This window comes from Thalassophryne amazonica, chromosome 5 (assembly GCF_902500255.1).
Source record: "Thalassophryne amazonica chromosome 5, fThaAma1.1, whole genome shotgun sequence".
In the NCBI taxonomy this organism is placed as follows: domain Eukaryota; kingdom Metazoa; phylum Chordata; class Actinopteri; order Batrachoidiformes; family Batrachoididae; genus Thalassophryne; species Thalassophryne amazonica.
In genome coordinates this window covers 90,048,639-90,074,073 of record NC_047107.1, presented here as the reverse complement: position 1 = coordinate 90,074,073, position 25,435 = coordinate 90,048,639, and the positions used below count along the sequence as shown (strand labels likewise).

Below are 25,435 nucleotides of genomic sequence, written 5' to 3'. Positions count from 1 at the left end.
GGCAAACGAGGCATTCTAAACCCAGCATAGTAACATAGGTGTTTCAGAGAGCCTTTTAGGAAGGTTCTGAGCCATTACAGACCCAACCAATTTTTTTTGGGCTACATATCACATCACAGAACAAGGATTAATGCCCCATTCAACCTCTCTCTATCACCTTTAACAAAACCTTTGCACAAGTAAAGAGCAGCACAGCGGTTCCAGCATGAAGCCCTGTTCAATTTTATTCAACCTTTATATTTTTTGCCAGAAAAATGAACTTTTCCAAAACTGTCACACTCTATAAGGAATTTTTTTAAGAGAATTAATGTTAAAGAATCCCTTTACTTTTGTACAATTTATTTTATTTTCTGTCTCTTTCTATTAACTGTTCATTTAATGTTTAATATATCTTTTTAAATAAAGTTTTGAAAGCAAAAACATTGTGGGAGAGGCAAAAAAGAGTATAACCACCTTAAAAATATTTAGAACCACAAATAAGCTTGTAGATATCCCACCGCTCAGTGCTTTACAGGCTACTGCAGGCTGTGGAGGAGGGGGAGACCCGCTGCCACTTGGTGACAACAGAGACTTTCACTTTCAGTTGCCAAACATCAGAAAAGTGTCCAGTAACGCCAGGAAAAGTAGCTAGATTTGTCGTTAGTCACTTTTGAGGAGATAAGTCATCAAGAGGGTTTGGAAAGTCGCCAGATTTAGCAAAAATTAGCCAGGTTGGCAACAGTGAATGTAAACACACGCAACGCGAACTCACCCATTGCACAGCCCTGTACGGAAGCGAACGTCCCGTACTGAAATGGTTCAATACAAATACATGTACCGTTACACCCGTAGTATACGGTTGAAAGTTATAGAGCTAAAGAAAATGTTATGGTAGACAAAGGCAGAAGCTGGAAATCGCACAAAACAGTCCGGAAATGGCAAAAAAAAAAAAAAAAAAAAATCACAACCCGCAAATGGCACAAAAAAAAAGACGTAAAAAGCCACAAACTGATGGTAGACAAACATAAACATTATAAAGAGTAGATGATGCATTAGCTGCTGAGATGCAAGAAATGTGGCCGCCATCTTGGACCGGCCATTGTAGTGATTCCATCCCAGGGCACAGTGAAGGTTTCATCTAATATTATTGTTTATTTTTATTTTTTATCTTTCTATAATGAAGTTGCTTTGTTCTTTGTTATTTTCTCTGTTCTGTAAAGAATCTTTTAGTGCTGTGTAAAGCACTATATAAGTATAATGTATTATTAGTATTATAATAAGGTGCTGGTAGCTGCAGAGCTCTGTATACAGTTCTCTTTTAGGGCTTTTAGCTGGAAAACTGTCATGAGCAAGTTTGTACATGTGTGAGGCAAAAAATGTATATATATTTAAAAGGGGGGGGAGTCTGACAGGTTTTAGTAAATGCTCCCCTGAAGCATTTACTCAAAAAAAAAAAAGTCTGAAGGGCCTAAATGACATGGTGAGATGCTGAAGAGCTTCACTTGTTCATGTCCGCGACATATACATATTAACTACCTGTTTGTTAGTGTAATTACCAGTAACAATGAACTGATGTGTTTTCATGAGCTTAGAATGAGCTCTTCATGTCTGTATGGGAGCAAGCCCCTTCATGGAGTCCGCCATGTTTGACCACCATGTTGATATTGTAGCAGCTCCTCACTCAGGGAGAGGAGGAGTAACAGGAAGACAGAGGACAGGAAGGAGAGGAACAGTAGTAGCCAGTAAACAAGTATTGATCATTATTATCACTTTACTGGGGTGTTGCTAGGCCGGTATTGTAGATTTACGTCAACAGTATCTGGCTATACCCGCCCGCTGTGCATAAACAAATGACGTCATAGTGCGCGCGCAGCCCAAGAACTGTCCGCAGAGGGGGAAAAAAAAAAAACTGTCCGCAGAGGAAAAGATGAAAAGGCGAGAAGTTTGTTTTGGTCCTAATATGGCTATTCCGGATGATTTTCTCATGGATAGTACGACAATGAACAGCAGTTAAAGCAGCCAGCTTGATGAGGACGCACTGCTGAATTTGGAGAGCAGCGCGCGCGCCACCCGACACGACAAAAGTTAAGTGAGCCAACTTTTTATGTACGCATTACATGTTGTGTATCTCAGTAAAAAGTGATAATAATGCAAATAACATGCTTTTGGAGGGCAGTATATATTTTCTGAGCGGTATATATTTTACTGCCCTCCAAAAGCATGTTATTGTATTAGTATGTCTGCTATTTATATTTGTGTATTTATATTTATATTTGAAAACTGTTTTTTTTTTTAACTTTTACTTTTTATACTCTGTGTGCTTCTTACCCTGTGTGCTACTATACAATGCTGCTGGAACCTCAGTTTCCTTGAGGAAGTCTTCCCAAGGGATCAATAAAGGTCTATTGAATCTTATCAAATCTAATCTAATCTAGCCCAAAAGGGGAACACTCACTGTGTCTTTCACAGTTTGCAGCACAGACTGAAGAATAAAGGAGAGGAATCAGTGGTTACTCCCCTACAGATGATCTTCTGGTTGCTATTGAGAACCCTTATTTTTGTGAAATAGAGGATTTTACATATTGTTTATCAGACGAGAAGGTAAGGGAGCATAAATCCCTGTGACCAAACAACAAAAACATGAAGGGAAATAATATCAATGTAATGCAGTCTTCAACTTCAACACTAGATGACACTACGAGGTCTATTAGAAAAGTATCCGACCTTATTTTTTTTTTTAAAAACCATATGGATTTGAATCACGTGTGATTGCGGCAGACAAGCTTGAACCCTCGTGCGCATGCGTGAGTTTTTTCATGCCTGTCGGTTGCGTCATTCGCCTGTGAGCAGGCTTTGAGTGAGGTGTGGTCCACCCCTCTCGGCGGATTTTTACTGCGAATAAATGTCTGAACGATTTGGAGCTTTGCTGCATCAATTTTTTTCCAGAAACTGTGAGAGACCTCCAGGTGGACACCGTTCGAAAAATTAATATGGCTCTCAGGGACAATTTTATGGGGATTAAACAGATCAAGGAGTGTTACTGCCCCTTTAAGGACTGCCCACAACTGCTGAGAGCGTGGCACGCTCCCAGCCCCATCGACAGGCTGACACCCCACTGGAACAACCACATAATTTCCAACGTGAAAGCTTTGTTGATCCGGGAACTCATCTGACTTTCACAAAAAGGCTGAAGATGTGGACATCAGCACTTTTTCGGTACATTCCACCATTACAGGAGTTTTTTTCATGGAAAGAAAAGCGGAGGGACGCGCCACGGAGCCGTTCATTACGCGGGACAAAACCACCTCGGTGTTGGTCTCACAGGACTGCTTTCAGGTGGATTTCAGACGGATTCTGGTTGCTTTCCAGTCGTGTGAATATCCGATTGTGATTGTGCATGAGCTGGACATGCCAGAACATGGCCCGTGAGGCTTCATCACGGCGTTGCTTTGCGCCGAGCGGCTGCACCGCGACGCGCGGAACTCCTCCGCACGTCTCTCTTAATGTGCCGATGTCCACGTCTTTTCACAATTCCTGTGCTAGTAAGATGACATACCGGATCAAGACAGCGTCCAGTTTAAAAATGAACGGCACATTTCACTGTTACAGGAGTTTTTGTCATGGAAAGAGAAGCGCCTCCACCGCGCGTCGCGGTGATTTACTAAGCCCCAGTATCAAGTGGACGACAAATATTACTTGTTGAAGCTTATACATTTATTTTTCTATGAATTATTTCTAGAATTTATGTATATAAACAACTGTTTTCACATTTGAACAGAAATTATGACAGTTGTATTTATAATAGTTTCTAAAGGACTTATATCACAATATAAGACATTTACTGGATTATAGTTTGTATATGCATCAGCACATATTTAATAATTTTGAAGAAATCTTTATAATCATGGGCCTAGCATGAAAATACACCGTTAGTCTTGATCCAGGATACGAACACAAACCCAGACACGATTCCAGCTTCCAAGTAGTTTACATCATTTTAAACTTTACTGCAAAATTAAAAATCAAAGATGTTTTATTGATTTATGTTTAATTACATCTCATGGACCAACTGCAGGACTGTTGCTGCCCACCATGGGAGTGCTGACCAATCTTTGGGTCCCACAGTTGTACAGTATTTGTGAGGACAGATTCGCACCTTCAACCCCCAGTAAGCGATTTCGGTTAATTACGTGCTTCTAAATGGTAATGTATCTATGGTGACAGGGAATGTAGTATTTTGCAGGTGATGCGACATCACTAGAGCTGCAAGAGTGTCACACCACAAGCAGTAAAAAAAAAAAAAAAAAAGATTTGGCCAATTAACAGTCAAGAATGTGTTTCTTCAGTTAGCAAGAGATCACAAAGATGTTGATGATAGTTACTTGATGAACAACGGAAATCACTCAAACCTGATGGAACAAACGATGTTCTCCTGATGATACAGGTGGAACAAAGTGCAAAAGTCAGATTTGTAAGTGAGAGGAGGAGGTTATTGTTTTCGTATCTTCCACCAGATGACCCAGACCTCCAATTAGACGGCGCACAGCCACGCCGAAAACTTTGATTTTATTTTAGTTGAATGTAAATAATGTTTTGGCGCGTACGCTGGCTCTGAGAGAGGAGAGAGAAAGAGGGGGAAAAAAATGGAGCAACCACATATAAGAAAATCCATGGGAGAAAAGTATGCCTTTATCTTTTAATAAACCGTAAAGCCAGGAGGCAACATGAAATTACAGCATAATAGCAGTGGAGAGCCTTCTGAAGACTTAATTGCCTTAATTATAGCAGTGGAGAGAGAGAGAGAGAGAGAGAGAGAGAGAGAGAGAGAGAGAGAGAGAGAGAGAGAGAGAGAGAGAGGAAGCGGCACGGGAGGCAGATGGAGGTGTGGACCAGGCGTCGCTGCTCTCACATCCGCGTTCGTTCAGGTATGAACATGTGCGTGAACACCGCGTGGGTCTACATGCCGCTCCATGCTGCAGGATCGTGACCCCCACCCACCCCCCCTTTCCCTTTCCACCCCACCCACCCCAACATATGTATGATGGAATGAGCGCTTCGCTGAAAAGTCTTTTTTCCAGACGAGTGAAAACGTCTCCCGCTCAGATCTTACAAGCTGGCAGGCCGTCTTAGGGACACTAAACATAGCTTTCATTTTCCTCTGCGTCTAGACTGGGCTCTCTGGGCTGCGGTTTTCATCCGCTCTGGAAGATTGTACTATAATTCTCATACTTTTGGGCCAGCCGAGTGTTTGTTTAGCCAGCAGCATTGTAAAGTACCTGTGTCAAACCTCCCATTCCGCACCTCTTTACCCCCCATCTTGCAGGTCATGTTTGCTGACTGACAAGCACAGATGAATGCTCAAGCTCAGGGTCCATTTCAGATCTGAGAAAAACATAATCAGCAGGCTTTTTGTAGACTTTTTGCCACTGCTCGCTCTTTCTGTGAGACTGCAGCTGAGATTAGTAAAGCGTTACATTTTAGAAAATATGCAACATCTGCAAATTTCTAATTTTTCTTACAACAATGAAGAGTGAGGCATGAATATCATAGTATAAACTCTGGATTTATCGGCCGATTTCCTCTCCTATCCTCACCTATGATCATAACATTTGAATAATGATTTAAAAAAATAAGGCTGCAGATACAAGCGGCGGAAATAAGATTCTTTCCGTTGGTTATCTAGGCTTACGATCCAGGACAGGGTGAGAAGCTTGAATATCCAGGAGGGATTCTGAGTAGAGCCGCTGCTTCTTTGCATAGAAAGGAGCAAACTGAGGTGGTTGAGGAGTCTGGTGTGGATGCCCCCTTGTCATCTTTCTATGGAGGTCTTTCAGGCATGTCCAACCTGGAGGCCATGGGGAAGACCCAAGACATGCTGAGGGATTAGATTTCCCAGATGGCTGGGAATGCCTCGAGTTCCCCCGGGAAGAGTTAGAGGACTTGGCCAAGGATGAGTTCCTTGACTGCTGCCACTGCGACCCGGATAAGGGGTACAGAATGAATGGGGGGGGTGTTGCTTCTTTTGAAGTGCCTGAATCTGTCCAACTCCCGGAACCCCGGAACACTACCTACTTTAGAACAAACAATACCTGCCTGTGGCCCACAAGACTACAAGATACGCCCACTTAGAGATACCAATGACGGTACAGGATACTGTGCAACATGGAAAGCTTACGTAGGAACAAGTCGGCAAATGTGGTTCAACGGTAGCCATAGAAGTTTAAAAACGGAAAAGTACATAATTTGAAACATTAAATTAACTGTTTAAACTGGCAGTTAGTGTAGGCAGGACTTGCTACACAATATATGCCTCATGCTATAAGTTACACCCCTACACAGTCGTTCCCCCCCCGCAATCTAACAGTTTTCCAGACCCTTCTTGGAAGGAATGAAGCTTGAACATAGACCTAGTCTTGTAGTTTCCACCAAGCTAAAGCTAACAGGCTAACTTTGGTTCAGGTGTTTGATTAACAGAAGTTTTTGCTGACCTGTTGGTGGTCATCGATGGCTGGAGTGTAAGTACAACCCCTGGCAAAAATTATGGAATCACCGGCCTCGGAGGATGTTCATTCAGTTGTTTAATTTTGTAGAAAAAAGCAGATCACAGACATGACACAAAACTAAAGTCATTTCAAATGGCAACTTTCTGGCTTTAAGAAACACTATAAGAAATCAGGAAAAGAAATTGTGGCAGTCAGTAACGGTTACTTTTTTAGACCAAGCAGAGGGAAAAAATATGGACATACTCAATTCTGAGGAAAAAATTATGGAATCACCCTGTAAATTTCCATCCCCAAAACTAACACCTGCATCAAATCAGATCTGCTCGTTAGTCTGCATCTAAAAATGAGTGATCACACCTTGGAGAGCTGTTGCACCAAGTGGACTTTAGAGTTTAGCAAAAAATGAGTTGCGCTCTTTACACAAGTCCTGTTTGGTTCTGGTGCGGTAGTCAAGCAGAGCATAAACTGTTTGCAGGAAGGACTCGCACACAGAAGGACAAACTCAGAGTTTTTTTCAGATCATGTTTTTTTTATACTTAAAGGAGCCATTACCCAGAAGGGTGCAGGAAAGAAAAAGAAGAAAAAGAAAAGAAAAGTGCAAACGTTTCAGTCCCCCTGGACTTTCCTCATTGCAAACTGGGTGTGACATTGGAGCCATTCTTTTACAGAGTTCATCAGGTGTCATCAATTAGTGGCCAATCAACCACATACCAATCAGACTAAAACCAGTTACAAAAAAACTGCTATTTACAGACATTACAAAGCACAATAGATTACAAAAAACAGGACATATCCAACTCTTCATTCATTCCATTTGGATACAGAGTTTTCAAGTAGTAAATATATCTACATTCACATTGAAGTAAACATTTGTCAGTACTGCCACCTCGTCTGCTTGGAGTAATCAAGTCAGTGCCACAAAAGTCCAAGTCTGCAATTGAATAATTGCCATCAGCAAAATGCCTAGCCACTGCAGATTTGGGATCTTCTCTGCGGATGGCACTCTTGTGTTCATTAATCCTGCATCGTAACTGTCTCGTGGTTTTACCAACATATTGAATACCACATTTAGTGCACACCAAAAGGTAAACAACATTAGTTGATCTACATGTAATAAATTTTCTGATCCTATATTCCTTTTTTGTAACAAAGCTAAAAAACACATGAACTTTTTTAGTATTGGAGCAGGCAGCACAATTGCGACATGGAAAAAAAAAAAGGAGTGATCACACCTTGGAGAGCTGTTGCACCAAGTGGACTGACATGAATCATGGCTTCAACACGAGAGATGTCAATTGAAACAAAGGAGAGGATTATCAAACTCTTAAAAGAGGGTAAATCATCATGCAATGTTGCAAAAGATGTTGGTTGTTCACAGTCAGCTGTGTCTAAACTCTGGACCAAATACAAACAACATGGGAAGGTTGTTAAAAGCAAACATACTGGTAGACCAAGGAAGACATCAAAGCGTCAAGACAGAAAACTTAAAGCAATATGTCTCAAAAATCAAAAATGCACAACAAAACAAATGAGGAACGAATGGGAGGAAACTGGAGTCAACGTCTGTGACCGAACTGTAAGAAACCGCCTAAAGGAAATGGGATTTACATACAGAAAAGATAAACGAAAGCCATCATTAACACCTAAACAGAAAAAAAACAAGGTTACAATGGGCTAAGGAAAAGCAATCGTGGACTGTGGATGACTGGATGAAAGTCATATTCAGTGAAGAATCTCAAATCTGCATTGGGCAAGGTGATGATGCTGGAACTTTTGTTTGGTGTCGTTCCAATGAGATTTATAAAGATGACTGCCTGAAGAGAGCATGTCAATTTCCACAGTCATTGATGATATGGGGCTGCATGTCAGGTAAAGGCACTGGGGAGATGGCTGTCATTACATCATCAATAAATACACAAGTTTATGTTGATATTTTGGACACTTTTCTTATCCCATCAATTGAAAGGATGTTTGGGGATGATGAAATCATTTTTCAAGATGATAATGCATCTTGCCATAGAGCAAAAACTGTGAAAACATTCCTTGCAAAAAGACACATAGGGTCAATGTCATGGCCTGCAAATAGTCCGGATCTTAATCCAATTGAAAATCTTTGGTGGAAGTTGAAGAAAATGGTCCATGACAAGGCTCCAACCTGCAAAGCTGATCTGGCAACAGCAATCAGAGAAAGTTGGAGCCAGATTGATGAAGAGTACTATTTGTCACTCATTAAGTCCATGCCTCAAAGACTGCAAGCTGTTATAAAAGCCAGAGGTGGTGCAACAAAATACTAGTGATGTGTTGGAGCGTTCTTTTGTTTTTCATGATTCCATAATTTTTCCTCAGAATTGAGTGATTCCATATTTTTTCCCTCTGCTTGGTCTAAAAAAGTAACCGTTACTGACTGCCACAATTTTTTTTCCTGATTTCTTATAGTGTTTCTTAAAGCCAGAAAGTTGCCATTTGAAATGACTTTAGTTTTGTGTCATGTCTGTGATCTGCTTTTTTTCTACAAAATTAAACAACTGAATGAAGATCCTCCGAGGCCGGTGATTCCATAATTTTTGCCAGGGGTTGTATAAAAAACTATGCCTGGCATGAGTAACTGTAGCACTGTCAGTGGAGCTAATATCAAAAAGCTACCGATAGTTGCTCAGTAGTGCTGAAGGTGCAAACATACAAGCTAAATTTCAATTTCACTCACTGGAAATACTGGACCACCAACTTCTTAGATGGTCTGTAAGCCATGGTATCTCAGATATTTGTAATAAAACACTTGTTGACAGACACAGTTGATTTCACAGCAGCACCTCACACCCACTGCTAACTGAGCCCCAGACCCGCCAGCACACTAGCTGCTGCTCAAAGTGACCTTGCCTTGAATTACTCATAATATTATGGCCTATAATAGTTTAGACTGATGAGTTATATAAAAATCCAACCCATACAGTTGTCATGAATGGTAAGACTAGCTTGACAGATGAAAAACTGTTTTTGTACCCGGCTGTGAACATGTTTGTTTCTGCTGTAAAGTTGGTCATTTTAACAGGAGTCGATGGGAAATGACTCACTTTTGGAGCCAGTCTCATTTGACATTTCAGTGTTGGCTTCATTTTTCAGCACAGGAATTTACCTTTTGCTGAATATACAGGATTTTATTGGGGCAAATTTTATGACTCTTGGTTTTGTTTCACACTTGCTGCAATGCTGCTGCAAACATGCACTTCCACAGATGGAAGCTACTTTTTGTCCTGTTCTAAGAATATGACAACAAAAGTCCCTCTTCTGAGTACTTGGAACTGCATCTGTCTGATTTTGTTGATACATTTGTTCATCTCAAGAGATCATTTACATGTTTAAGAAAAAAGAATGAAACTCACCACAAAGTTGGTCAACAAATGTATATAATCTGACAAAATGTGCTGCAAAGTCTGTTTCTTGTCATTCAAGGCTGAAAAACATCTTATGGTGTGGCCCGTTTTAAATTGTGCTTCTCAGTAACCTTTGTGCAGAGTTTTCTTTTGTGTTCATAGGATCGGCTTTGGCACAATATTTACTAACCAAAAGGATCATTCACTTACAGGTCTTGTATGAAATGTTTATTAATGGCTGATAACTCTGAATTTTTGATGTATTTCAGGCATGCACCTACTTGCAAGGAAAATACTATAACATCAGTACTATACATAAAAATTGAAAGAGTTGATGTGTTTTACCATGAAGCTGTAGCTTTCATCAAAGCATGGCAGATTCTTTTTTTTAATACAATTTTCAGCAGGCCATAAGTTGTTCAGTGTGCACCTGCTGGCCAACAGCGTATGACTTGGACAACAACAGTGTAGATGAAAAACTAGGTGAAGGTTTGATGATTTGTGGAACTGCTACAGTCAGTGCAGGGCCTGTACGTGCACGCACAGTACATTGCTGTTAGAAGTTAAAGTGATTTAATAGTTTAAAAACAGTCCTTGCAGATTTCAAGTATGCAGAAATGAATGATTTCTAGAACTTTGCAGTTTTATTAGTCGTACTCATTTATTAGGGCTATGACCCCCCCCACCATTTTTAAAACCATATTTCATAAACTAATAATATAAGTAAAATATTATGAATATGAGTTCTGTGAGTGACATTATTTAATTGAGGTAGCAAATCCACGATGATCAGTTGAGAGGTTTTTGTTTAGAATGTCGATCAAGGACATAATAAAATCATCGGCATTTATTTATTTATTTGTCTGTCTGTCTGTTAGCTGGATTACATCAAAAGTACTGCACGGATTTTTACGAAATTTTCACCACAGATAGATATTAGGCCATGGAAGGACCAATTAAATTTTGCAGGTGATCCTGATCAAGATCCAGATTCTGGATCAAGTTTCACTTTATATTGGCTTTGAAGGATTAAGCGTCGGTCCCACCGAATAATACACCACACATGGGTGTGTCAGTGATTATTCGAAGAATGATCCAGTTTTACGCTATCATGTATCCGCTACTAAGGCGCCTCTATGTGCCTCTCTGTACCTCGCATGTGCCAAGTGTCAGCCTCTAGTGAGACACGACTGATCTGCCATTTGAGCCCCGTCCAGTCTCGAGTGGCTCATGTCACCGCGTATGATCCACGTCAAGTCACATATGATCCATGTAGCGCCATGTAACGTGACGTTGGTGCACGTTTAGGCATGGGTTTGGTCCAAACTTCCTTTAAAGTGTGGGTTTTTGATTCACAGCATCCATTCAAGATGTTGTTTAAATGCAGTCCAAAAAAAGATGCTCTTGTACAGTCCGGCGCATCCGTGCGCTGGACTGCTGTTCACCTGTGTTCCGGATCCATTAAATGCAGCAGTCTTGCTTGTTCACCCAGCTCTCTGTGACCAAAAAAAAAAAAAGGAAAAGACACCACAATGAGGTGGCCGCTTTAATTATACAACCCCTGGCAAAAATTATAGAATCACCGGCCTCGGAGGATGTTCATTCAGTTGTTTAATTTTGTAGAAAAAAGCAGATCACAGACATGATACAAAACTAAAGTCATTTCAAATGGCAACTTTCTGGCTTTAAGAAACACTATAAGAAATCAGGAAAAAAAATTGTGGCAGTCAGTAACGGTTACTTTTTTAGACCAAGCAGAGGGAAAAAAAATAGGGAATCACTCAATTCTGAGGAAAAAATTATGGAATCATGAAAAACAAAAGAACACTCCAACACATCACTAGTATTTTGTTGCACCACCTCTGGCTTTTATAACAGCTTGCAGTCTCTGAGGCATGGACTTAATGAGTGACAAACAGTACTCTTCATCAATCTGGCTCCAACTTTCTCTGATTGCTGTTGCCAGATCAGGTTTGCAGGTTGGAGCCTTGTCATGGACCATTTTCTTCAACTTCCACCAAAGATTTTCAATTGGATTAAGATCTGGACTATTTGCAGGCCATGACATTGACCCTATGTGTCTTTTTGCAAGGAATGTTTTCACAGTTTTCGCTCTATGGCAAGATGCATTATCATCTTGAAAAATGATATCATCATCCCCAAACATCCTTTCAATTGATGGGATAAGAAAAGTGTCCAAAATATCAACGTAAACTTGTGCATTTATTGATGATGTAATGACAGCCATCTCCCCAGTGCCTTTACCTGACATGCAGCCCCATGTCATCAATGACTGTGGAAATTCACATGTTCTCTTCAGGCAGTCATCTTTATAAATCTCATTGGAACTGCACCAAACAAAAGTTCCAGCATCATCACCTTGCCTAATGCAGATTTGAGATTCATCACTGAATATGACTTTCATCCAGTCATCTACAGTCCATGATTGCTTTTCCTTAGCCCATTGTAACCTAGTTTTTTTCTGTTTAGGTGTTAATGATGGCTTTCGTTTAGCTTTTATGTATGTAAATCCCATTTCCTTTAGGCGGTTTCTTACAGTTCGGTCACAGACGTTGACTCCAGTTTCCTCCCATCCGTTCCTCATTTGTTTTGTTGTGCATTTTCGATTTTTGAGACATATTGCTTTAAGTTTTCTGTCTTGACACTTTGATGTCTTCCTTGGTCTACCAGTATGTTTGCCTTTAACAACCTTCCCATGTTGTTTGTATTTGGTCCAGAGTTTAGACACAGCTGACTGTGAACAACCAACATCTTTTGCAACATTGCATGATGATTTACCCTCTTTTATGAGTTTGATAATCCTCTCCTTTGTTTCAATTGAGATCTCTCGTGTTGGAGCCATGATTCATGTTAGTCCACTTGGTGCAACAGCTCTCCAAGGTGTGATCACTCCTTTTTAGATGCAGACTAACGAGCAGATCTGATTTGATGCAGGTGTTAGTTTTGGGGATGAAAATTTACAGGGTGATTCCATAATTTATTCCTCAGAATTGAGTGATTCCATATTTTTTTTCCCTCTGCTTGGTCTAAAAAAGTAACCGTTACTGACTGCCACAATTTTTTTTTCCTGATTTCTTATAGTGTTTTTTAAAGCCAGAAAGTTGCCATTTAAAATGACTTTAGTTTTGTGTCATGTCTGTGATCTACTTTTTTTCTACAAAATTAAACAACTGAATGAACATCCTCCGAGGCCGGTGATTCCATAATTTTTGCCAGGGGTTGTATACATCTGCAACTGTGTGGATCACATCCCCCCAAAAAACAACAACAACAAAAAAAAAAAACAACACAAAACACATCCATAACCAGACCAGCTAGAACCGAACCATGGGTTCCTGGACAGTCACCTCTGCGCTTCTTCTCACTGGCTTTATTTCTTCCACAGCTTTACAGTCATTTTGACACCGCTGAAGCAACTTCTAACTTTGTGTTCATCCATTAATGTCTGCAAAATCACTCTTTTGTGCAATCGTGTTCTGCGTTTAATGCTCGTCTTCATTTTGACACTGGTCGTCCGACTTTTAACTTTCTGTTCGTCCCTTAATGTCTGCAAAAATCGCTCTTTTGTGTGCTCGCGTCCTGCGTAAATGCTTGTCTTGAGTACCAGTCATTGCGTCAGCGCGCACAGAGTGCGCCTCTTCTGATTTATCATAAACATACTTTTACCGCTGCTTATAAAGAAGGAATGAACATGCAACTGTTTTACCAAGCTCTTACAATAGAAACATTAAAAATAATGACCTTTTAGGCTGTTCCAAATATGTTCTCCACCTCAGCACATGAAACAGAGAGTAGAAAAGCGCCACATGTCATCTTTGATTCCAGAAGTGATTAGAGGTGTTTTCAACATCTAAACTGACAGAAAATGATTAACCCACTACAAAATAATTTTATATACAGTGTCCGGCGCACAGAGCAGGTGGGATTGTAGTGCGCAAGAGGGCTGAGCCAAAATAGCCTTTCCAGTCCTCGTAGCTGCCAGGTGCTTGGATAATGGGCTTTTAACAGCCTTGTCCTCACCACAAACATGCCTCTAAAATCCTCATTTGTCCTTGTAGTAACACGTACACAAACTGTCCCACGTTGTTGTTGCTAAATTTTGAACTTTTTGAAATTAGGACTCGTACCAAAATAAATAAATAAATAAATAAAACCACGCTACATGGCTCATTATTCATCCTTCATTATTTGGTGGGACCAGGGCTTTACTTTTCACAGGATTACTTCAAAACTACTGCACGGATTTTGATGAAATTTTCAACACAGATACATGTTAGGCCATAGAAAAAGGCATTAAATTTTGGAGGTGATCTGGATCTGGATTGGGATTCTGGATCAAGTTTCACTTTATATAGGCTTTAAAGATTACGTCAAAGCTACTTCACGGATTCTCACAAAATTTGCATGACAGATATTAGGGCATGGAAGACTCCACTGAATTTTGGAGGTGATGCAGATCCAGATTCTGGATCAAGATTTCACTTTATATACACTTTGATGTATTACATCAAAACAACTTCACGGATTCTCATCACATTTGCACCACAGATAGATATTAGGCCATGGAAGACACCACTGAATTTTGGAGGTGATCTGGATCTGGATCCGGATTGGCCGATGTCAGAAATCTCTGATTGCTCTTGTTACACATGCAATTACTCAAACAGGAGTATTTGTACTTGTGTTGTAGAAACATGCGTTTATGTCTGCAGTGACGTGATTCTGGGTCCTCTGCGTTTGAGATAGCGATGCCTGCGAGGAGTCATTGAGGTCATGAGGTTGCTAGACAGAGGTGTTTAGTGGTGCTGATACCTTTGCAGGAGAATGAAACTCAAAGTTTTCAGAGTTCTGGTGCCTCTTGTCTTTTACAGTATGAGTGAGAGACATGGATGCTAACCAATGATGTAAGGCTGTGTCTACGTGTTTTTGGGTCTAGGTCTTTTTGGAGGATCCTCAGACACCACTGGGTTGGCTTCATGTCAAACAAACGTGCATTTCTCAAGGGGCAGATAGATGGTTACTTTGCCTGGGGGATTAGTCATCCAGGACCCAGGACAGGTCTGTGGTGTGGTGGCTGTGTCAGCGCATGGCACCAGTGTAGGCTCCCCTGACTTGACCTGAGTATTTGTACTACAGTTAGTTAAAACCAGAGCAGACCAAGTCTGTTGGATAAAGACTTTGACTACCTATAGCCAGAAATGGGTTTGATACTCAGTCGTGTTACCTGCCTGTGTCCTTAGACAAGACTGCCCTAGTCCCTTCTGCTGTAAATACAACCCCTGGCAAAAATTATAGAATCACCGGCCTCGGAGGATGTTCATTCAGTTGTTTAATTTTGTAGAAAAAAAGCAGATCACAGATATGACACAAAACTAACGTCATTTCAAATGGCAACTTTCTGGCTTTAAGAAACGCTTTAAGAAATCAGGAAAAATAATTGTGGCAGTCAGTAACGGTTACTTTTTTAGACCAAGCAGATGGAAAAAAAAAAATGGAATCACTCAATTCTGAGGAAAAAATTATGGAATCATGAAAAACAAAAGAACGCTCCAACACATCACTAGTATTTTGTTGCACCACCTCTGGCTTTTATAACAGCTTGCAGTCTCTGAGGCATGGACTTAATGAGTGACAAACAGTACTCTTCATCAATCTGGTTCCAACTTTCTCTGATTGCTGTTGCCAGATCAGCTTTGCAGGTTGGAGACTTGTCATGGACCATTTTCTTCAACTTCCACCAAAGATTTTGAATTGGATTAAGATCCGGACTATTTGCAGGCCATGAGATTGACCCTATGTGTCTTTTTGCAAGGAATGTTTTCACAGTTTTTGCTCTATGGCAAGATGCATTATCATCTTGAAAAATGATTTCATCATCCCCAAACATCCTTTCAATTGATGGGATAAGAGAAGTGTCCAAAATATCAACGTAAACTTGTGCATTTATTGATGATGTAATGACAGCCATCTCCCCAGTGCCTTTACCTGACATGCAGCCCCATATCATCAATGACTGTGGAAATTTTCATGTTCTCTTCAGGCAAATCTCACTGGAACGGCACCAAACAAAAGTTCCAGCATCATCACCTTGCCCAGGGTGATTCCATAATTTATTCCTCAGAATTGAGTGAGTCCATATTTTTTACCCTCTGCTTGTTCTCAAAAGTAACCGTTACAGACTGCCACAATTATTTTTCCTGATTTCTTATAGTGTTTCTTAAAGCCAGAAAGTTGCCATTTGAAATGACTTTAGTTTTGTGTTATGTCTATGATCTGCTTTTTTTCTACAAAATTAAACAACTGAATGAACATCCTCCGAGGCCGGTGATTCCATAATTATTGCCAGGGTTGTAGGTATTGGCTTTGACTGGGGAAGTAATCTGCGATGGACTGGCATCCCGTCCATCGAGGTATAAACACTGGCACCAGGACTTACAAATCCAACTGACTGTAGTTTATCAACAATGAACCTCAATACAATTAATTCTCAAGTGTATTTTTAGATATTTGAAATCACTTTGTAGAGGTTCATTTCAATTTGACAGTTGTGTTTTTTAAACTGTGATCTTGTGTTTGTTGCTGTATTTTTACCACATTAAAACTTCCTGTAGGGTAAATACTTTTTCCTAGGCATACCTTTATTTCAATTTCTTTGGTGTCCAATGTTGGATTTGGGTTACTGCATCGGGAACAAGATGCGTCGTGCTTTTTAGGAGAGCCGGTTCGCCTGTGGGTGCATTTTTGTTGTCGTCAGGCAAGTGCCCTGCACTACGGCGCAGGCCTGCCCGAGTGAAGATTCCATAGGAAAGCGATCTCTTTCTTCTCAAAGCGTCTCACCAAGAGCTATTAATTATTAACCGAGAGAGCTGACATCAAAGGAGCAGAGTTGTGCTGAATTAAACGGGGGCTGGAGTTCGGTGAAGTGGAGCTGAGAGAAAACTGGGTGAGAGGAGGGAAAAAAAAAAAAACGGTGCGAGATTTCAGTCTACTCGCTTTTCAACTTTCAAGTACAAACGAGATGAAGACTTTTAAAGAAAATGTTAGTTTACGTAAAGAACAAAAGAGAAAGTTTGGAAGAGCTATTAGTGAAAACACGGTATTTGAATGTTTTGTTGTTTGATCGCTGCCTTGAAAGATCAAATCTGTCTGCAGGGTTAATTAGTCGTTAATGAGTCCGATTCTTTCCTGAGGATTGAATCGAGGCGACAGCTGATTGACAAATCACTTGTTGACTTCACAGCCATGATGTTTACCTGAAGGTGATTTTCTCAGCCTTTATTTCTAAAGTACATTTAAAACGACAGCAGTCGGCCAAAGTGCTGTACATAATAGAAAAATGGGCACCAAGTTACCTCCAATCATAAATAAATAAATTAAAAATAATAAAATTGCAACAGGCAATAAGACAAATAAAAGACAAAGTAAAATAAAGAGAAAAAATTAGTAAGAAATAGAGATGCAAGAGAAAGAAATAGGTTGAATTCATAGTGTGGTCCACGTCACTCCTGATGTCCCTGCTTCATCAACGTGCGGTCCGAGACCCCCTCAGGGGAGCACCAAAGATCAAAGAGGGTGTGTGAGGTTTGGTTTGCTCTGAGCACAGGTGGGACAAAGTCACCAGCAAGTCACTCTCAAGTCATTAATCGGCAAGTCACAAGTCTCAAGTCAAGTCCCAAGTCAAGTCTCAAGTCATAATGACCGCCAGTTGGTGCAAGCTGATGTGAGACTTGAGTTGAGACTTGTGACTTGAGACTTGCCAATTCACAACTTGACAGTGACTTCGTCCCACCTCTGGCTCTGAGTAATTTAAAATGTTACATACAATTGCAGTAATACACTAATTGGACAATTAAAGGTAATTAAAAAGGTTTATTATTATTATTATTATTATTATTATTATTTGGATGAACCACAGAGAAAAGAGGAGGGAAAACTGTAATTAAAATAATTTACTGAACAAAAAATAAAAAATTGGAATGAAGCTTTATTCGCTTAGGGCAGACCTGGGCAAACTGCGGCCCTTTGCTCTGTCCAGCCCTCATGAGGTCTGTGATTATTATTACATTGCTGACTGGTAATTGTTTTTCATGTTTATTTTTTGTTTGTACACATAAACTGATGTACGGGGTGGGTGTTTATAAGCTTTTGCTTCTGCCCACACCAGCCGCACTAAATTGGTAAATTGAGTTTTGTTCTATATGTTTTAATTTTTTTCTCTTGACTTGTTTTGTAAATGAGAGATTTTGTTTGTGCATGCTGAATAAATCATTCATTCATAATAGTCATCAAAATGATTATTTATATAAAACTTTCCAAGGAATCAAAGGATTAAACAAAAGAAACTAATAATAAAAGAATAAAATAAAAGAATAAATGACAAAAACTGCATGACAGCAGTGCGCAAAAATGACAAGTGTATGAGTTTTTCGTCTTCAAGCGGCATTTTTAACAGGTGCAGTTTATACTCCAGAAAATGTGGTAATAATCGTTACATTATTCACATGGAGCTTTCCCAGGAGTTAAAGGACTATGGCAATGATAATAAAAAAATGCACTGCAACAGTGCACAAAAAAATCAACAAATTAAACAGCTGATAATAGAGAAAACAGGTGCAAAATTAGTTGTCGCATTTGCTGAATGTTGAACTTACAAAGTCACTCATTCTAGGTCAGACCCACAAACAAAAAGACAACATAACTTGGTCAAAACTGTGTCAAATGATTACTTAGTGGGAGGCAGTGGTGGGCACAGCTAACTGAAAAGTTAGCTTTGATAACCATTAATCCGCTATCTGAAAAGTTACCTTTTATGGGTTGGCACAGACTTTACCCGAGCGCCCTCTGGTGGCCGTTTTTGGCTGATGAAAACATCGCAGAGCTCAATACAAATAAATGTAATTTGATCACTTTTCATAGGGGTCAGACTCATCAGTAAAGTCAATTTAATGTACAATTGTTAATTTCAGGTCAGCTTGGTGTATAAATTTCATAGTTCCAGGCAGTGAGAGCCGTCAGCTGGCTAATAAAAGCAAGTTAGAGATAAAACAAAACCAGCCCATTTCAATAAACAAGCAATACAGTTCAAGCTTGTTTTGATCGGGCGGCCAGTCACAGAAGTACAAATTCTCGCCTTTGGATTTGCTACTTCACTTAAAGTGATGTATACTTGTGCCAACCCATAACGCTAAACCGCTAAAAAATTTAGCAGAGGTTACCACTAACTTTTAGTATTGATTCAGCCGCAGCTACATCCAGTTGTGAGTTTAAGCGCTGCAGGGGTTGCTGAGGCTGCAGGATCACAAACACAAAACAAACGCACAAAAATAAATATATATATTAAAAAAATCCCAAACACAGTCATCAGCTTCATAAAAAGCAGTCAATTGCAATATTAATAGTCACAGTTTATCTCTGTATTATATTTATAGACACAGGAACAGCTCGCCCGTATTGCGTTCAACGTGACTAGTAAAATCTACATCTCATCCATCGCGTTGAACTTCCCCACCGAAGAAAACCCACGTAAGTTTTGTCTTTACATAAAAAAGCAGCAATAAGTGCCTTTTTACTTTAAAAAAGATACTTTACTAAAAAGATTTGCATGTACACGCTGGCCTTAAAGCGGACACACTAACTGTTGATTTACGCTAAGGGAGCTCATTTCGACAGAACACCGGCATCACTGTTGCAGACACACAACAGACAAGAACTAACGTATGATTTTCGGGATTACAAGCATTTTTGACTGTTAAATTTTGCTCACTTTACCAGCAGAAAAGAAAATGTTAGCCTGCTGAAAGTTAGCGGAACTAAATTTAGTGGAAGCTAATTGGTCTGCTGATGGTTTTCAAAGTTAGCTGAAAAGTTAATCCACTAATGAAAAAGTTGGCTTTGCTAATCAAAGTCAAAGTCAGCTTTATTGTCAATTCTTCACATGTACTAGACATACAAGGAATCGAAATTTCATTTCTCACCTTCCCTCGGTGATGACAGGACAAGACGTTTTGACAATAAGGACGTAGTATGTAGTATTTACAGTGTAGTGTCTGAGGTAATAGTAAAAGTAAGTAATTAGTGGTTAGCGGATTAGCGGAGCTGTGCACACCACTGGTGGGAGGTCATGGTCAGTTGTTTAAAGCAGTGGATTTGTGACCAGAGGATCTTTGGTTCAAATCCCCCTCAGACTAGAAAATCACTCAGGGCCCTTGGGGAAGGTCCTGAATCCCAAAGTTGCTCCCGGTGTGTAGTGAGCACCTTTGCGTGGCAGCACACTCTAATATCCAGTGGGCTGGCAAGATCTGGTCGAGTTCCTTTTCATGAGTTGTCGATGCTGTAATGTTGTGAACCTTTTGCACGTTCCTTTATCTTTTTATCTTCTGCAGAAACTCAGTTTGGCCTCTGAAAATACCACGTGGTCCCAATTGCCTCCCTCTTTTTCTGTCCTCTGAGCATCCACAGACTGTAGTGGTGACACTCTGCACTCACTTGGCAGCCGAGTCGCAGCACCGCACAATGTCATTTTGATCTTCACCCCTCCACAACCCTTTTCCTTTGACATGGAAACACACCAAGGGCACTCGATAATACCGGGATATGATCCCGGCCGTGTGCTTTTAGATCATGTAGTGCAGACATCAAAACTGGGTCTAAATAGGCTGCTGAGAATCAGGCAGGGTGAGAATGGATTGTTGTTCCAGAGGTGAAGATTAAAAGGAACTTCATCTCAATTTGGATTCTCCAAGCAAATACTTCAGATCCAAGCATTCCCTTTACCTTTTGCCTTCAGCCAGAGCCTTCAAAAACACTTTTGTAGCCTGACTTTTCCTGCTCTCAGCTGAAAGAAGTTCACAGGTTTTTGCAGGTTGAAATCTTTGATAACTACTAAACATTTAGTGCATACATGCAGACAGAACTGAGTTCAGGCTCGACTGTGTGCTGCAGAAGCTTTGCATTAGCTGTTGGTGCAGCACAGACCTGGATGGCAACCATAACGCTGGTTTCTGTCACGCTGCTGTTTAGTATAATGTGATTCAGATTTACTTGGTGTGACAACGGGAAAATGGGGACATAAATGTGTTTACTGGTTTGCTGTTGTCTTTCTCATCACCCATTAAATGTTCTTAGTTGGAGATCGCCCTCTAGTGGCGGCAGTGTGCGTGTGAGAGCCTCCATTAGTACTTTGGGGGAGAAAGAAAGCTCAGCTCGTACAGTAATACTTTTGTAGATTGCAGTGATGAGTGTATGTAATGCTTCCTTTGTGCTCTGTGCAGGCGAAGCGAGCGGTGCAGAGGGGAGCCACCGCCGTCATCTTCGATGTGTCCGAGAATCCAGATGCCATCGACCAGGTTTGTGCAACGCCGACGCACTCTTTTCCAGCAAAGTGCAAGGAGTTGAGTCTGTCTGGTTTTCACACGTGAACTGAAAGCGTCACTGAGCGGCGTCTGTTCGCACAGTGATCTTTGCATCATTAGTTGTGTTCTAAAGCGTGCGGATCCCACTCACTGAAAGTGGATATGCACGTTCAGCTTTCACTTCTAGACAACGACTAGAACACTGTTGAGCTCATAATGGCACAGGTAACAAGAACAAACGGAATGCACATGACCCCACCACCCACCCACCCCTCGCCCCAAGACCACAGATCTGTCTGTGAGGGCAAATTGTGGAATGCACCAAGCAGGCTGCAGTATGAACACAGTTGAGGCCTGCTTTTCTTTCGGGTTAGATGCATTCTTCCTTCTCCCTCTTTGGACCTGCTGCTGCCGGCTGCTGCTGCTTTTGCCGCTCTGAGCTACAATACACAAGTTGCTCATCTGAGTGTCTTTGTCGCAAGAATTCTCCTGTGGTATTCATCCTCCCCACACCAGGCCTGGACTTGCACAACCCTCCACCACCCCTCTGCGCCTCTTCTTCTCTGCTGCTGGATCGTAAAGTGCGTAGCTGAGAGATAAAAGGGATTGCGCGGAGACCACATGAAAGGCAACGCGGGGCGGCTGTGTTAAATTCCCCCAAGAGGCTTTTCCAGCCAGAGCAGCCTGATCAGCACAGACAGGACCCACAAGGCCGAGGGGCAGGGAGGAGGGGCGTCGGGAGAATTACGTTCCCGGGGCTGAAATTAAGAGAAAGCCGTATAAAGTTAAGAGATTTGACCTCTTTGTTTTGTGTTTGGTGTACGCGAGGCAATGTCCCACTTCTGGCTCGGTCTCCAGGTTTTTCTTAACTTCTGTATTTATGGTTCTTGTTTTCTGCACTCTGTAACGATATATCGTTTTGTCGAAAATCCAAACTGAAGTCTTGCGGAGTCGTTTTGCAAAGACACCCCAGAGCCCAGCAGCAGATTAAAACGTTTCTCCATCTATACTTTTAAACCAGAACGTACAGGATTTCACAGGGGAACATGACGACAGCACAAGAAATAGAAACACGAATATCCTCGGTATTTCCCTTGGGCTTTTCAAATTACAGATTCAAGCATCAAGAAGAGAGTAGAACAGAGGCAGAGGAGGAGTAAAGGAGGATGTCAACCAACTTGAAAGTCAGAATATACGATTTACTGACAATTTCTTTCTGCTCCCTCTGCTAAACGCTGACCACAGTTTCCATGTCTTCAGCCTATAGGTCTTTTTTTTTTTTTTTTAAAGTTCATGATTTCAGCTTTAGGAAATTTATATAGTTTGTGTCCATAATGGGAGCGGTTACAATGCTGTAATTTGGACTAAATTAAAAGGATTTTGCTCTTTTCTCCAAATGATTTTCTGTCTAAACCTCTTGGTGACCTTCCCTTCACAAGTTGGAGATATTACTTTCTTTAAAGGAGTCGTATTGTGCAATTATGCTTTTTGCAGAATCCAGGTGAAACAGTTCATTTAGATCTTTGTGCCTTTGGGTTGTAGGACTGACTCAGTCTGAGCTCTGTGCAATAAGTCCACGTGGTCGAGAAGAGAGCCAGAGAGCAGTGAGGGAGTTTTCATGGGTACACCTGACCTAAAAGGGACCTCCCCTGAATGGGAAAGACACTCCCCCAATCTGCAAAGACACAAAATGTGTGTCCACAACTAACATGAGAAACTACACAGATCTCGCATTATCCTCAACCTTACAGCCAACTTAAAGCTACAGTGTGTAGGACTTAGGCATGTTTATTAGCAGACAAGGAACATGGCCTTCATAACAATCTGTTACTTCATGTACAATTGGGCACTGCAGTCTTGTTTGAGGGCGGGCGCTAAAGGGTTAAAATATGACGCATATGATGCAATAATCCTACATCCGGGGACAGCCCTCGTATGTCCCCAGCAGAAACATGGCACTTTCTCTGAATTTTTGGGCAAATTACAGGCAAACAAATTGAAAATGCAAAGAAAAAGTGACGATGCGGTGGAAAGTGGACATGTGTTGCGGTTTGTTTATGACCTGGAGCTTAAACATATCGAGGCGGTTGTGCAGGTGAGAGAATGCAGCTGCTCTGGCTAGGTGTGTAGGCTAACATTTACCGACAAGACCTCTCCCATTTGGCTTGTCTTCCCTTCTCCACTGGGAACTCAAAAAACTGCACTTTTCGCAACTGCTTGTGTGATTGCAGCCAGAAACAAAACAGTACACCATGTTTCCATTAGAAGTGATGTTGTGTTTGTGTTGCACAATGGCAGGCTGGCCCTGGAAGTGGTCACATCCTGCCATATCACGCAGGGGTTCAAAGGAGACTGTGGTGTCCCCATTACCTACAACAATGAATTGATGTGTTTTCATAAGCTTAATATGGTTCCTTAATATCTACATAGGAGCAGGCGCCGCCCTGCAGGCTGTCACGAATCCCTGTCACCAAAGAAGGAAAAACATAAAGGGAAACATAATTGCAACTGGTAATGACATACTGCAGTCTGCAGCCTCACCACTAGATGACACAAAATCTTACATGCTCTAACTTTAAGATAACCAAATCAATATGCAGATCCATATTGGATTCATATCCATATTGCAGCAGTTGCTCCTTTCCAGTTAAAGCAACAGGCGCACAAAGCAATGATTTCTTGGAGACACGAAGATGGTTACTTTTACTTTTGTTATCTGCCGTATTTTTGGATGCGAAACTTTAAGACACTTGGCGACCCCTTTCACTGTCCTTCCGCTTTGTCCTCTGACTTGAGGGATGATGAGAGTCTATCCCACCATTCATTTGCAAGGTTGGGTTATGCACTGAGCAGATTGCCGGTCCATCACAGGACTAAAATGTACCCATATTTACACTTAGCTATGATTCTGAAGTTTTGAGCATGCCCAAAATTCCATGACTTAGTAGGAACACCCTGATATCTGGTTGTGAAAAGTTATATTTTGCTGTTACACACCATTACAATCAACTCGATTCGACTCTGGAAGCATGCTCTGTTGCCTCATTTTGCCACGAAACCATCCCAGTCCTGGATGGTAAACACCCAAACAGACGCCCAGTCCATCCCCATGTATCGAAAGTAACAAGCTATCTGCTGTAGCGAAACATGCGTCTCCTTGTCGTTCTCCAGTTGTTGGGATCCTTAACACTCAGGCACCTACGACATGCTGGATCATGCACTAAGAAATGTGCCACATGGCCAAAATGTGAAAGTTGATACTCTGTCACAATGCACATAATACTACCCATCTGAATCTCCTTAACTGCTCGTTTGGCACAAAGTCATTTCAATGGTATCCAACAATCCCAGAGACCTGTTACCAAAGATATCTAGTTGTCATCTTACGAGGTCTGTTAGAAAAGTATCTGACCTTTTTTTTTTTTTTTTTTTTTTGAAAAAACCTGATGGATTTGAATCACGTGTGCTTGCATGAGCCAACCTTGAACCTTCGTGTGCATGCGTAAATTTTTTCACGCCTGTCGATTGCGTCATTTGCTGGCAAGCAGCCTTTGTGTGAGGTCGTGTGTAGTGCTCTCGCGGATTTTCTTTGCAAGGAAAATGACGGAACAACTGGAGCAGTGCTACTGCATCAAATTTTGCCAGAAACTGGGCAACAGCCAGGTGGAAACCATTCGGAAGATTCAGACGGCTTTCGTGGCTTTACAGTCATGTGACTATCCGAGACATTGTGGAAGAGGTGGGCATCATTTTTCGGAGTCCAGCATGTCCTGTGAGACTTCAACACGGAGGTGCTTTTGCTCCGCCGTCAGCAGCTTCAGCACGAATTTCACTGCAACTCTTTTCATGGCCAAATCTTCTGTCACAGTGGAATGTGCCAAAAAAGTGCTGATGTCCACCTCTCCCGCAATTTCTCGGATAGTCACACGACGGTCCCGCATCACCACAGCGTTCACTTTGGAAATGATCTGGTTGCGGTTTGTTTATGACCTGGAGCTTAAACATATCGAGGCGGTTGTGCAGGTGAGAGAATGCAGCTGCTCTGGCTAGGTGTGTAGGCTAACATTTACCGACAAGACCTCTCCCATTTGGCTTGTCTTCCCTTCTCCACTGGGAACTCAAAAAACTGCACTTTTCGCAACTGCTTGTGTGATTGCAGCCAGAAACAAAACAGTACACCATGTTTCCATTAGAAGTGATGTTGTGTTTG

The 25,435-nt window shown here is 41.2% G+C and overlaps 1 protein-coding gene across 2 annotated transcripts in view; it reads left to right on the top strand.

Moving 5' to 3' along the window:
• The window catches only part of znrf3 (zinc and ring finger 3), a 161,785-nt gene that overhangs the window by 124,262 nt on the left and 12,088 nt on the right, over positions 1 to 25,435 (top strand). For both annotated transcript variants that reach the window (XM_034170858.1, XM_034170857.1), the window contains exon 3: positions 21,145 to 21,219. In XM_034170858.1, the coding sequence (XP_034026749.1) occupies positions 21,145 to 21,219 (75 nt within the window). The remainder of the gene's footprint in view (positions 1 to 21,144; positions 21,220 to 25,435) is intronic.